We start from the raw sequence: 13,401 nt of genomic DNA, 5'->3' as shown, positions 1-13,401 counted from the left end.
ATCAACGGGATGATAATACATAGTTGTGACGTGAGTGGCAATCATCTAAGGAGCGTCACATGTTAACGAGGTCATTTCTTCACCTCTTGACTTGAACGAACGCGGGACTCATGAGGCTGCAGCCTAGTACTCGCAGATCGAGACGCTTCCTTTAATTCTTATTTGCAAAGCCCATGACTACTTACCGCACCCGGCGACGCCGACATTATCAAAGCTGCACCCCAACAACTACAAGCCTTATCTTCCGCCCCACAACTGCGTATTGAATCCTTCTGCTTAAACAAGGCTAATGGCGCACGCCCACATTCGTTACCCCCATCCTTTCACCGGTGACTGTTTACTGTACCATCCAAGTGCGACAATAAAACCGCTCCACCGAATTTGTACAATGAAACTTCCCACCCACTAGTGGCGCCTGCAAACGCCAACTAGAATTCTTTCAACTCCGCACCTCAGTGCCCCTAACCGTCCGCCTCCTACCTTATTACTGCTTATTTCGCCCGCTGCTGCAACTTTGACGAAGCTCAAGCCGCGTACCGCTAACCCCAACCAGCCCACCTCATGGCTACCTAATGCCCCGTCTATTCCTACCCTGCCAATGCCGCCCCCAAACCTCATAATTGTAATGTGATTGCTACAACCGACTCTTTTAACTACCTTAGCGATGCGTTTTCATGGTACCGCGATCCTCCTCTCCTCGCCATCATGTTTTGAATCTAAGTGTCTTTCTCCTGCCTGACGTTCGTATCAGTGCAATCCCATCCGTGGTTTCCTGAGCATCAACATTATCAACGTTGTTATCATAAATGAAAACATATGCGTAGTTGGCACAGCAACCTTCGTCGATATGGTAAACGAATACCAAGATAAAGTGCGAAAGAATATTTTCTTCACTCGTTGAAGCCGGGCCTTCCCCGTGTTTGTTGGTCCCAATGGAAAGTCCAGAGGATTTGCAAGCTCGGCGCTTTATGGAAATTCCCTGCAAACATTGGCGTTGGCTGGTTTAGTCATATATCTTCCAAGCGGGGTGAAAAAAGGAAAGCCGTACGGTGAAAACTTATCCAATTACTCTATTAAGAAATGAATCTCAGCACTCATGAGAGAGGAGCACCATAAACGCAACCGGCAGCTTATCCACTTAGTAGGAGCTACTAAGCTCTCCGAATTAAATCTACAATTCGCCCCTCCCCTCACAAGATGTCGTTGGAATTTATTTGACAACAGTGGCATACATAATGTCCATTATTTTTTAGTACTAAGTCATGGACGCTGGGTCGAATTGCGTACTATGTAAAGTGCTCTGCCGGATCGCATGAGGTCCTCTGTGTATCACAGAGGTCCTGCCATGAAAGCTACGTGGGTGCTAAATGACGATTAATATCTTCGTGTTGGCCGATCAGTCATTCATCATAAAAAAAAACAGCAGCGGAAAGGAAGAGGGTACGCATTGAAGAAACATACACCACAGGACAAGCGCTTGTCATCTGTTGCATATTTCTTCAATGCCGTACCCGCTTCCTTTGCACTGCCATTTTCTACGTTAAATACGAATTTAGTGATATGTAGGCGCTAGACATTACGCCGTACAGCGTTCTTAAATATCGCAGTTTGACGAATACTACCGACACTAAGGCATAAGATGCTGCTGCCACCTTCTACAGAACTCCATACTACTCCCTGTGCTTGTTGCGCGTGTACAGAGCAACACGATAAGAAAAAGGAAACGGTGACAAGCCCCTTTTACGAAGGAGGAACTACCACTTAAGCCATAACAGCCGCCACGGTGGCTGAGTGGTTATGGTGCTCGGCTGCTGGCCCGAAAGACGCGGGTTCGATCCCGGCCGCGGCGGCTAGAATTTCTTTGGAGGAGAAATTCTAGAGGCCCGTGTACTGTGCGATGTCAGTGCACGTTAAAGAACCCCAGGTGGTCGAAATTTCCGGAGCCCTTCACTACGGCGTCTATCATAGCCTTAGTCGCTTTGGGACGTTAAACCCCATAAACCAAACCAAACCAAACCAAACCAAACCACTTAAGCCATAACTCGCCACACGCATAGATCTCAAGGCAGAAACGTTGTGTGAGGTTGACTTCTGATTCGGCTGGTATTTAAGTTTCTTCACATGACTCCGTCACTGCGCCGCTAAAATTGCCATTATGCTGAACGAAATGTGCTCTGATTGGAGCAACCGATAAAGCCTGCAATATATGTGCAGCTGACTTACGACTTCCGACTAATAAAGCAATCTCGGTACACGTAGTTCAGACCTGTACATTGCTTCAGGCATACCAACCACACAAGGCTAAAGTAACAAAGCCAGCTAACTATCTACGTATCGGACGAATGAGATATGTGTTGAACATTTCGCCCATTGTCTCCATGCTTACTGACTGGTGATAAAAAATGTTGTGACGTGTGGGTTCTGTTTCTTTCTATTCCTGTTTTTTTCTCTCTGTGGCGAATCAGGTACCCTATTCGCGATAGCTTTTGGCGCGGCGTTTTGGCGAGCTCGTTCCTCATTCGGAGTTGTTGCTGACAGCTGTTTACCCTAAAAGAGGCTGATTCTTCTGCGTCGTTTCCTTCAGTATGAGCATAGGCTATCTTTGCAAACAAGGAACTTAGCGCAGAGCCGCGGGCACGTGCCTTTAGTCAGCTCCAGCGAAAGCTGATGACCGTGCACGCGGCGATGTGCTCTCAAGGAACGATATGAGATGTGCGTTCCCCGTCTTTTTTCCTTGTTTGTCCATCCTGAATCGCTCATTTTGCATGCGCTCGCGTAGTAGAAGACGCTGCCGCGCAGGTAGGTTTGTATCACTGGACATCTATCACAACGTTGACACAAAACCAACGACAAGAAGCCTGCGTCGCATTTAGGAAAGGACCTCTCTCTTCTAGGCTGTCCGAATTTATGGGGACGCTTAAATTATCATAAGCCTTTTATGTGTCTTGTACGGTAGTATATTCTTAACAGGCCTTAAGCATGAGTTCTGGCAGAATGACCCTTCAGCTTTCATTAGCAGAGCGGGCAGCTTTTTCGGTGTATCCATTGTTCTTTGGCGGAATACAGCAAGGAAGCCAGAATACGTTTCAGAAACACATTCGAAAACAACCTCACTTACTCATAGTACTCAAGAAAACCGTAACCCACACCCCTTCTTTTATTGTCTGAACTATTATCAATACAATCCGCGTTGCATTTTGGGGGGCCTTTAAGGAGACTAAGAAAATCTACATTGAATTTCAGTCCTTATAACCGATTAAATGGCTTTTTCTAGTTATGATGATAGTCGTGCGGCAGCAAACAACGCATTTATTGTGGAGAAAATTGCATTGAAAACACTGCCACCCCTCGATTCAAATTTGTGACATAAACACCCAAAATGACTTGGTGATCGGCATTTTTAAGTTGATAGTGGTATAGCCATGCATCTGCGACTCACGCACAAAAAGCTCTACCACACTGCAGTATGCTTTCAAAATCGGCCACTTGTAGTGGCGAGTGTATTTCATTTCTTGGCCATTAATAGCTTACAAAAACTCCGTTTTCAGTGAAAGTAGCATGTTTGGCCTTGTAGTGCGTCAGTCTCTTGACACAGGCTAAGTTCAATTGCCTTCCATGTTGCTTTGAAGTAAGATGCTGTTTTACAGCTATTGGCTGATTGCTAAGGCTGTTGGCATAGGTGCTCCCAATGTTAGCAGGGCGAACCAAGGATAAGAGCACAGTTTTCTTATGTGTCACCGGCTACATCGATTCGAAGTTAGAATATCTATCGTAGTGCATAGTCTCCCTTCAAAGGAAAGAGGATATGGAGGTTACAAAGCTCTTTAGAAACACATTGATGCACGCGTGGTAATTCCATACCTGCAAAACTTAATAAAGCTTGCGCGCTACTCATGTGATTAAAGAATCATGCGACATGCCATTTATCCAAGGCACTAAAGCCGTTCTAAACGTATCTTGAAATCACTTTCTGTCGGGACGGCAGCAATTCCAACGCTTTGACCTCATGATTTTGATTCTCAAAAGAAGTTAGGCACTGTGTTTTCGGTATATTTTTTCGGGTGCTCAAATATTTTGGATCTCGCAGATTTTTCAAAAGTGAACAACGGGTGGACCAACAGCGTGTGCTGTCGTTGAAAAAGGCGCGTCCACCCCAAACGTTCTTGCGTCGTGCTTGTTTTCTGCCCACCTGTGCCTTAGCGGCGAGCAGCTGCGCAGAATCAGTTGCCGCGCCCTATGCAAGCAGGAAGTCAGCAAGAGTTGTTTGAACAGGCATCAACACTCCCATGCTGCTTATCTTGAGTGCGCAGAGGTGTAATAAATTCAGATACTTGGCTTTCTGTTCCTGGAGGCATGGTGTAAAATGAGGCATGCAGCAAGCTCCTACGTGGCCATTGCACTTTTATATCATGTTTTTTTTTTTCAAAAAGTGTGCCCAGAAGCAGGTAACTTATTTTGTTTTAAGAAGCCGTCGCAGCTGGAAGAAGTTAATTAAGTTTCGGTGGTATCTATTTAGGTGGTGTTGATCGGTGGTTGCCAGAATTATGCTCATATTCCGCCTTAAATTAGCCTACCTCTCCCAAACTTTCAACCAAAAGTGCCATAGAAGTGTTACGAAAAAAACGTGCAGTAGAATAATAGAATCGGACTGATTCAATTTCTTAAGTTGTCTAGCAACATTATTGAGGGGGGATATTGAAACTGATGAGTTGCATAAAATCCGTGTCGGTAGCTAGCTTGATCACTGGGCACGCAGGTACAGAGACAGACTGAACCGAAACAGAGTCGGTCGGTCGGTCGGTCGGTCGGTCGGTCGGTCGGTCGGTCGGTCGGTCGGTCGGTCGGTCGGTCGGTCGGTCGGTTTATTTTCATGCACGAACTAGCCAGGAAAGCTGCCGTTCCTGACATAATAACTGTAACCGGTAGGTAGCTTCAAGAGTTGATTAACTTACACATTTGGGAACAGTTGGACAAATGCATCATTTAACATTAGAGAAGACTCGCATTTACACGTAGGCTGCTTAAAAAGCCGCAGGAAAACATTTGCAAACGTTATTAGTTAACAATCAGTTTACAGCCGGTATTTAAAGGAATTAAAATTTGTAAACCCACCAGACCCCAGAGTTGCCAGAAGTGTAGAAGGAGTCGATCGATACACCGAATCGTGATGACAGTCATCGGAGCGTTAAGAACTCTAGAAAAGAGGTAATGTCAGTTACCGGCTACCGACCTGACACTCAACACCCAGAACATTTGCCCACGTCAAATATATGATCACTAGTTGAAGTCGCGTCTAAAACCTCGGCTCTCCTTTTGGTCTCTGATTGCTGCGGCCATAACTAAGTTCTCATTATTCGACCTGAAACTTCAAAGGTTTCTAGTGCAAGACAAAGTTGAAGCATGGTTTTATATCTGCATTGCTATTAATGCCGATCACATGTGCCTAAAATGAGAATCAAGGCCTCTCCTGGCCCCCTTTCTTGCCCTTCCCTACTCACTAGATTTTTACCTATCCCAGCTTAGTCTGCCCACAAAGGGCGCGCCGTACTGCGCCGCGTCTTTGAGGCTGGGTGTCGGAAGCCCCGCGTGGGGTCGTAGACCACCCAGGGCGAACCACGGCGGACCAGCATTACCAGCCGGAACAAGGCTATCGCATAGCTCCCATTCGAAAACGTAAGATCCAACGGGCAGCTGCAGGACCGCGCCGCGTTGCGGAGGTTATAGGAAGCGCCGTGTGGCGCTCCAACCTGAGTGATTTAATTTAATGCGAGCGCCCGCCAGAGGTCGCCACATCACTGATCCTGGTGAGCGAGGCATCCGTGCTTCTATCATTGAAGTACGGGTGATTTGGTAGGCATTAATATTTGAGGAAGCATTGAATTTGCCTATTATAAGCGGAAGGGCGTCTCGCAGGTATGGTGGTTTGGGGCAGGGCAAGTGGCGGAAAGGCAAAAGCGTCAAGCGGGGCTTTTTGGTACCCTATGCAATGAATCTAAGATAGGTGTGTTCTTTCCTTGGAAATGCGCACTTCCGCTTATTTGGTCCTGAATCTAAGCGACACAGCGACGACCACGCATACTTCGGAAGCAACTAGATGCGCGCAATGCACACGCATAATCCCTTGAAAAATCGGGTCAGGTTCTTTCCTTGCTTGTAACCGACGTGCGAGCACTAAACGAAAAATGTGCGATTAGCTGCTTCTACAGCTAGCGTCACTTTTTAAAGCGAAAGCCCCACTACGGGACCTCGTGCTTCGATCGCCGGGTGCCTCGTTTTGACCTAAAGCTTAGTTAGAGGTCAAATCATGAAAAGGAGAAAAACAAAATCAATATCCATGACTGGCAGTCGAACCTAAGGCTGCGTGAACTAATCACCTTTAGGGGCCCCTCAGCGAGACTACTAGGATATGGCCGTGTTGTTTTTTATTAGCAACACTTGTCAAATTTGCAAATTTGCAAGAAATAAAATTAAATTAAAATTAGTATGTGGGTCGCTGCTTTTCTAGAAGAAAAATTTTGAACAACACAGTGCGCACTCCTGCTGCTTCGCTCAAGCGAAGAAGAGCCAAAGGAAAGAACAACTGCAGTGGACACAGGCAGACCCAGCTGGTTAAACGGAAGTTCTAACAGGCGCCTCTACCTGCTCCGTACCGCGGCACTGCCTACTCACCGTCGTCTTCTGCGTAGCACAAATCCATGCTTTCGCTCCAATTTGAACGTATCAAACATTCTCTGTAGATTTTTTTCTTATCAGCGCGCTCGTGATGTGCCATGTTCACTAACAGCGCAGGCAGACCTGTTGATGATGATTAAAACATTTTATTGCAGATAATATAGGCAGTCGATCTCACTATTCCAGTGTATTGAGAGTTCGTGTAGATGCACTTCGAGGACGTTAAGGAAAAGGGATGTTAATGAGCGTTAAAGGTCCACCATGCGCATCCTCCGGCGAGCAGTCGGCTGAAGCGGGTGAATGAGGCGACTCGGAAGAAAGCACATTGCGTACTACACAGCGGTGGTACATTGCGGTGATACACACAGCACAACGCCCAGAAAAGCGAGCTTGACACCTCGTAGAGCTAAACCTTTTAATGCGCAAGCTGACCAAGAATCTTACCAACAAGGCTTAATAAGCATACGTACTGTTCTTTCCAGGTGTACCCGGGGAGTGGGCCAACGTCTGGTGGAACTCTGCTTACCTTCTTGGGAGACAACTTTGGGTACTGGTGGCGCGAACCATCCAACAGCATCGAGATCACCGTCGGCGGCCAGCCATGCCAAATCATCAACTGGGTCTTCTCACTGTAAGCTTACATTTTAGGATGTGATATCATTATGCCTGATGCAGTCGTTTAAGAGTTCACTATAGGCGATCTCTGTTATGGACTACTGCAAACCGAGGTGTTTTAAAGCGCCGCCAAGAGCGTATAAGAGTGACGCCACGATTCGACGATTGTCGTTTGCTGCAGGGAGAACCCAGTCGACATAGCTTTTTGGATAGATCCTGCTAGGAAGCACTTCATGCTTTATTCTGAGACGGCCACGAGAGGCTTCGCTCATACGTCGTGGACAACTGTTGAGATAAGAGGGCACAATCTTTGAAAACCACGTAGTACATAATCCAGAATCAGAACAGCGACGCAAAAAGAGGTTGCCATGCTAGCCCACGACACAAGTTCTAAAATCTACAAGCGCAGTGTATGATAACCAGGTTGTCTGCTAAGCATAAATTGGCCAAGAGTCCTGTGCATAGCTCTGCATTCAAACAGGAGAAACAGGGTTGCCCTTTGGAGCACATAGCAGAGAGAAATTTTTATTGTTACGACCGAAAGCTACGCAGACCAACTGAAACTCACAAGCATGCGGTGCCGAAGTGAGAAAGCCTAAGATAGCAGGGAAGTATCAGAACATATGAATAGTGACCACGTAGAAAAATATTACGTTCAAAAGCGCATTTGATCCTAAAGCTGGTAAGTGTATTCAATGAAACGACTTACCTTAATAATAAGGACTCTGTACGAAAGACAATAATAAGAGAGTTTCAAATTGGGCTAGTTGGTGGCAGGGGGCACCAGAAGGTTAGGTTGACGGATGAGATTCACAAGTTTGCGGGGATAAAGTGGCTGCGACTGGCACAGGACAGGATTAATTGGAGAGATATGGGGAAGGTTTTTTTTGGATATTTGGCATAGTCAGGCTTATCAGCATAATCAACTAGGTAGCATGAAAGGGCAGACGAACTACAACAAGATATCTACAAAACTCAGTGCGCATAAAACTTTTTGGAGTAGCAGTTTCTAAAAATGACATACAAGAAGTTTAAAAGGCCCAAGTGAGTATTCACATAAAGGTTATGAGTGATAGGTCTACAGATATAGGATTTATCCAAAGCGATCATAGAAATTTCGACAGGTATAAGCGTAGCCATACTTGGCGTCAACAAAATTCTGCGCCACGCAAGAGCCGTACCCCACGTTTTACGCATTACAACACTGGGAAGTGCATATTGACCGCGGTGTTGCTTCGACGTAGTTTTCATGGTTTATTTTTATCAACGAGAGTAAACAAAATTCATAAGCATGAAGTCCCGTAGCAATTGCCCGGAAATGGAGATAATTCACTGAGGAATACGCTTTTTCGTACAAACTACGAAGTGATAATACGAACATCAAATTCGGCACCCCTCACAGGCCTTCAGTGAGACATTTCTGGCCGCTGTAGACATGGAGTGACAATGGAGTGCCAGTACCAACACCAGCACCTAAGGACTGTAATATTTGATGATCGCAGCGTGGCGCCAGTAGAGCAGTTCTAACTTTGGCACCTTCCTACTGAGCCCCAGGTCTTAGCGTGCTGTGCGCTCTTCGTTCTAAAACAGCTCCGTTATTACGGAGGCAGCACCGCCAAACCTGTGACTGCAGCTGAGGTTGGTTTGATAAAAATGAAATGCCCACACGTAACCGCCGATGTAGGGGAACCGACTTCGGTGGCGCCGTGAACCTCTCTACTGCGCAGCCACCGGACATTTATGCGTGCTGAGCCGCGGAGGCCGCCACTACAAACATAAACATCCGGTGGCTGCAGAGTAGAGAGGCTCAAGGCAGTGCTATAATTGGAACCTCAACAGATAGCACGCGGCGATAAAGCAACCAGGCACCTGATATCACGCTGATACAAGGTGAGCAGCAGCCCGTAACAAACTCACACGTAAACAAGGCTGCCAATGCCAGCAGTTAGTGACTTCAGAGCTGCGGCTCCGCTGCTTTGAGAGGATGCTCACAAAAAGGCAGTTTTTTTTCTTTCTGTTCAGAAAAGCGTTGGAAATTCTTAAGAAAGCTGCGCGGCTAAATAATTTTAATTACCAGTAGCTGTTGTAGTCCTCTACAGGGCTATGAAAACATTTGCTCAAGTAATTTATTGTGGCTACCATTCCTTGCCGTCCCGGTAAGCTCAATTTGTACGACTGCCTCGGTGAGGTGGTGGTACCGAGTTCGAACCCTGGAACAGAAGAATTGTTTTTCAACTAGGTATCGTTCCTACGTAGCTCCATGGCTGCGCTTGGGTGGCTGCCAGTAAGTATTTACCCCCGTATTACAAATGAACTCGCTATTGCAGGATTCCTCTGAATAGTGGACTAGAACCGTTCTCACTTGAAGTTATTGGTTAATTCGCTCTTGCCCTGGCACTGCTAGCCGTTACTATTAACTCAAGAGTGACAGCCCTTATCATGGTGGTGCCGTGTTCAAACCTACGACCAGGACGAATTTTTCTTTAACTACAAGTTTTTTTCAGAGACTATATAGCTTTCCTTTGTAGCTTTACGGCTACGCTTGGGGGCATGGCATTGAGTAATTATCACCTTATCAAAATGCTATGGTTCAGCACCCAGCGCCTAAGGCCATATCGCACCAACGGATCTCCAGCATAGCTCTACTTGAGCCTCTATTTCGGTTCTAGATTACCGCTCTACTACATTCCTCCTGACCCTACCTCCTTGTTTGCGTAAAGAAAAGAGGGCATATTAAGGTTTTTATTATTTCTTTTATAAGTTTTTATTTTTTTATTTACAGAACCCCCAAGAAAAGCTTTCCTTTGAAGCTGTTATATACAGCATGAGGAGACAGAAAAAAGATGTTTTACATAGAAGTGTTAAAACTCTCTCACAAACATGCCTAGTGTGCCATCGCTAAGTGAATTACGGTTAAATATAGTGAAAAGTAAAAATCTAGATGCCGCTGTTCAGGAATGTCTTTTAAGGAATCACCGCATACATGGGTTCGTTCACTCACCTTCCAGCAAGCTTCGAAAAAACTCAACGCACTCTATGAAAATTCAATTAGAATCTAGTTATAGGGAATCATATTATAGAGGTGACTATATTTTATATGCTTCTGATTTCCTGTGTAATAATTATATATTAATCACATTTTATAGTTCACTTAACCACGTCATGTGCAATAAAAATGAGTACAGGAAGCGGAGATATGCCCATTTTCTTGTTTTCCTCAAACTGATACCAGTATGGTTTCTTATTTGAACTTGAAATACAGCAATGCAGATTTTAAAACGTTCACATGGCTACGACCTAGCGTGTTGCGATGCAAGCAACCTCAAACACGCCCCGATTTAAGAAAATTAGTGAAGCAAGCCTACAGTGAATAAACCAGTTCAACGGTCCTCACGAACGTTATTAGATGAGCGCGAGCACATCCTTGTGCTAGAAACCTAATGGCGCTTTGTGGGCGCGACCACGTCGCATTGGAAGAAATTATTTATGCCATGCCGTGAAGCGACGACGGAGGTCGTTATGGCGCTAGGCGGCTGACCCGAAATACATGGGTTTCATCCCGGCCGCGGCTGTAGAACTTCGATGGAGGTGAAATACAAGAGCCCCGTGTACTGTGCGATGTCAGTGCACCTTAAAGAACCTCAGGTGGTCGAAATATCCGGAGCCCTTCACTACGGCGTCCCTCTTAGCCTCAGTCGCTTTGGGACGTCGAACCCCTATAAACCATAAACTAATAAATGGGGTCTTCAAGTGCGGACTGCGATTCCAACCATTCATGTTGTTACTAGAATGGTAGGCATCATCAGCCCAAAATCTTATCATCCCATCAGAAAATAAATGATCATTATAAATATTTAGAAGTGTCAACCCCCTCCAACCCCATACGCACACACACACAACCACAGAAGAGAAGACAACGGAGGGTTTGGCCCTTTCTCTTGTCTTGTGTGTGTGTTTTTGGCGCCTTTAAACATTTACAGTGAAGAGCTACTAACTCGCCCAAATTGAAAACTCCAGGAACATTAAGGGCAAGGCGCTCTTTAAAAGCAAGCCTGTCATTACAAAGAGTGAGTGGTACAACTATCGTTAACGACCCATTTGGTATAAACGAAGGGAAATGATGAGAGTTTATCTGTTTCAGAATCTGCCTCAGTAACAACAAGCACTAAAGTAATCCTTGTACTATATTTTTCAGAGTAAAATGCAAGACTCCACCTTTCAAGGAAGCCAAGAAAGTGGACATCGTGATAACTGTGAATGATACTAACAGGGACGCCAAGAAAAACTACGATGTTGTTGACAGTCACAGAATCCTTTCAGGCTTCGAATACAAGGTAAAAACAGCCGATTAAGCAAAAATAGCATTTTTTTTTCAACGAAACTGGTTGTTAAGTACAACAGTGATGCTAAGAAATCGTTAATAGTGCTCTTTAGGGGACCGTTCCAATGCTTCGAAAAGAAAATGGCAGGGCGGATTGGGTCGTACGTCCACTGTGGCCCACGCGGTCGACATCGGAGCCCACATCGCGTATCGGCGAACGGCCGACAGATTATTGACGGTCAAATGGACGACACGGTTGAGCGTGGCGTAATTCTACTTTCTAGTAGTCTGTGTGACTCTCCGGTCGTCCTAGAGGAAAAAAAAGGATGGTGCAATATAGCTTTGTGTCGACTGTTGGCAGCTTAAAAAGGTCACCGGCAAAGACATTCATCTGTTGCCCCGAGTCGATGACGCCCTTGACTGCTTAAAGGGCCCGTAATTATTTTCATCTTTAGAAGTGTGATCGGGGTCTTGGCAGGTCCCTGTGGCGGACGTTCACCGTCCCAAGATGGCTTTTGTGACACCGGATGGTTCATACGAACTTCATGTCATGCCTTTCGGACCTTTTATTGCTGTAGTAGCCTTCGAGATCATGACGAACTCCATTTCACGCTAATTGAAGTGGAAAACGTGCCTGTGCTGTTGTTGTTGTTGCCTCAAAATTGATGGCACATACCCACGGGTGGGGGGGATTGGCCATGGTTTGGTGCAGATCCAAATAGGAAGTGCCTGACACTGTCTTCTTCTCTCGATTTCAACACCACCTTCTGCACTTGTAGCACGTGTTGACATGTTTCAATGACACGGGGCTCCAACAAAGGAGTGTCGTTTTGGCATCGGCAAAAGGATAGTTTTAGGTCACGTCGTCTCTAAGGGCGGCGTGCTTCCTAACCCAGGCAAACTCTGAGCCATCGCTGAGTTTCCCAGGACATAAACTCTGAAGAAACTTGGCACCTTTCTCGGTATGCGTTCTTCCGACATTTTGTCCGAAATTTCGCTTCTATTATTGCGCTACTGACGAGCCTTCTTGGGGATGGAAACGACCTATCCGGTTGGTCACGTGGTTCCGACGACACCTTCATCACCTTAGATGTACCGTCTGCTCACTGCGCTTCCCATTTTCGGACACTTCGATCCAACTGCTTCCAAAGAAATTCAGAGCATACCAGTGGTGTTGGCAACGGTGGTGCACTTAGGCAACGTAAATTCGGATTTCACTAGTACGTCTTTTCTTACACGAGCCGTGCCCTGAAAAGGTCAGAATTCAACTACTGCGTCACCGACAAACAATACTTGGCCATGGTTTAGGCGATCGGAAAGTTTCGCGTCTACGTTTACGGCCACCCATTAGACAGCTTCTCTACCATTATTCGCTGCTTTGACTATCCTCCTTGAATTACCCTACACGCCACATCGCTTGGTGGGTCCTACGCCTACAAGAATACGATGTCCATGCCATCTACAGCTCCGGCCTTAAAAACAACGACCCTTTGTGCCGCCTGACAGTGTCAGCGCCTTGCAGACAAGTTACGCTAAGCTTGGTGTAGTTCGCAATGGATAAAATCGGCAGCTAGAAAAAAAGGACCCCTGGATAAATTCTCTTGATTCATTTCTCCCCAGTCCCTAAGCAGCGCCAGTGCCTCGTGCCCTACGCCGCCGGGCAGTTCACGTCAACATTTGTGACGGGCTCCTGCACTGCCGCAACTAGGTCCCTGATGACCAGAAGTGGTTGTCTGTCACCCCTGCCCATTTATGGTCGTCATTCTGCACCCTTTTCCACGATGGCCCACAGT

General features: G+C 46.1%; 1 protein-coding gene across 2 annotated transcripts in view; it reads left to right on the top strand.

Annotated features, from left to right (window-relative positions):
• The window catches only part of LOC149359645 (hepatocyte growth factor receptor-like), a 68,534-nt gene that overhangs the window by 28,721 nt on the left and 26,412 nt on the right, over window positions 1–13,401 (top strand). For both annotated transcript variants that reach the window (XM_089571790.1, XM_089571789.1), the window contains exons 6-7: window positions 7,155–7,303; window positions 11,483–11,621. In XM_089571790.1, the coding sequence (XP_089427916.1) occupies window positions 7,155–7,303; window positions 11,483–11,621 (288 nt within the window). The remainder of the gene's footprint in view (window positions 1–7,154; window positions 7,304–11,482; window positions 11,622–13,401) is intronic.

The sequence above is a fragment of the Amblyomma mixtum genome, chromosome 2, assembly GCF_055824585.1.
Source record: "Amblyomma mixtum isolate Tamu chromosome 2, ASM5582458v1, whole genome shotgun sequence".
Taxonomy (NCBI): Eukaryota; Metazoa; Arthropoda; class Arachnida; order Ixodida; family Ixodidae; genus Amblyomma; species Amblyomma mixtum.
Note: the sequence above shows the minus strand (reverse complement) of the source record. Positions and strands in the feature narration are given on the sequence as shown.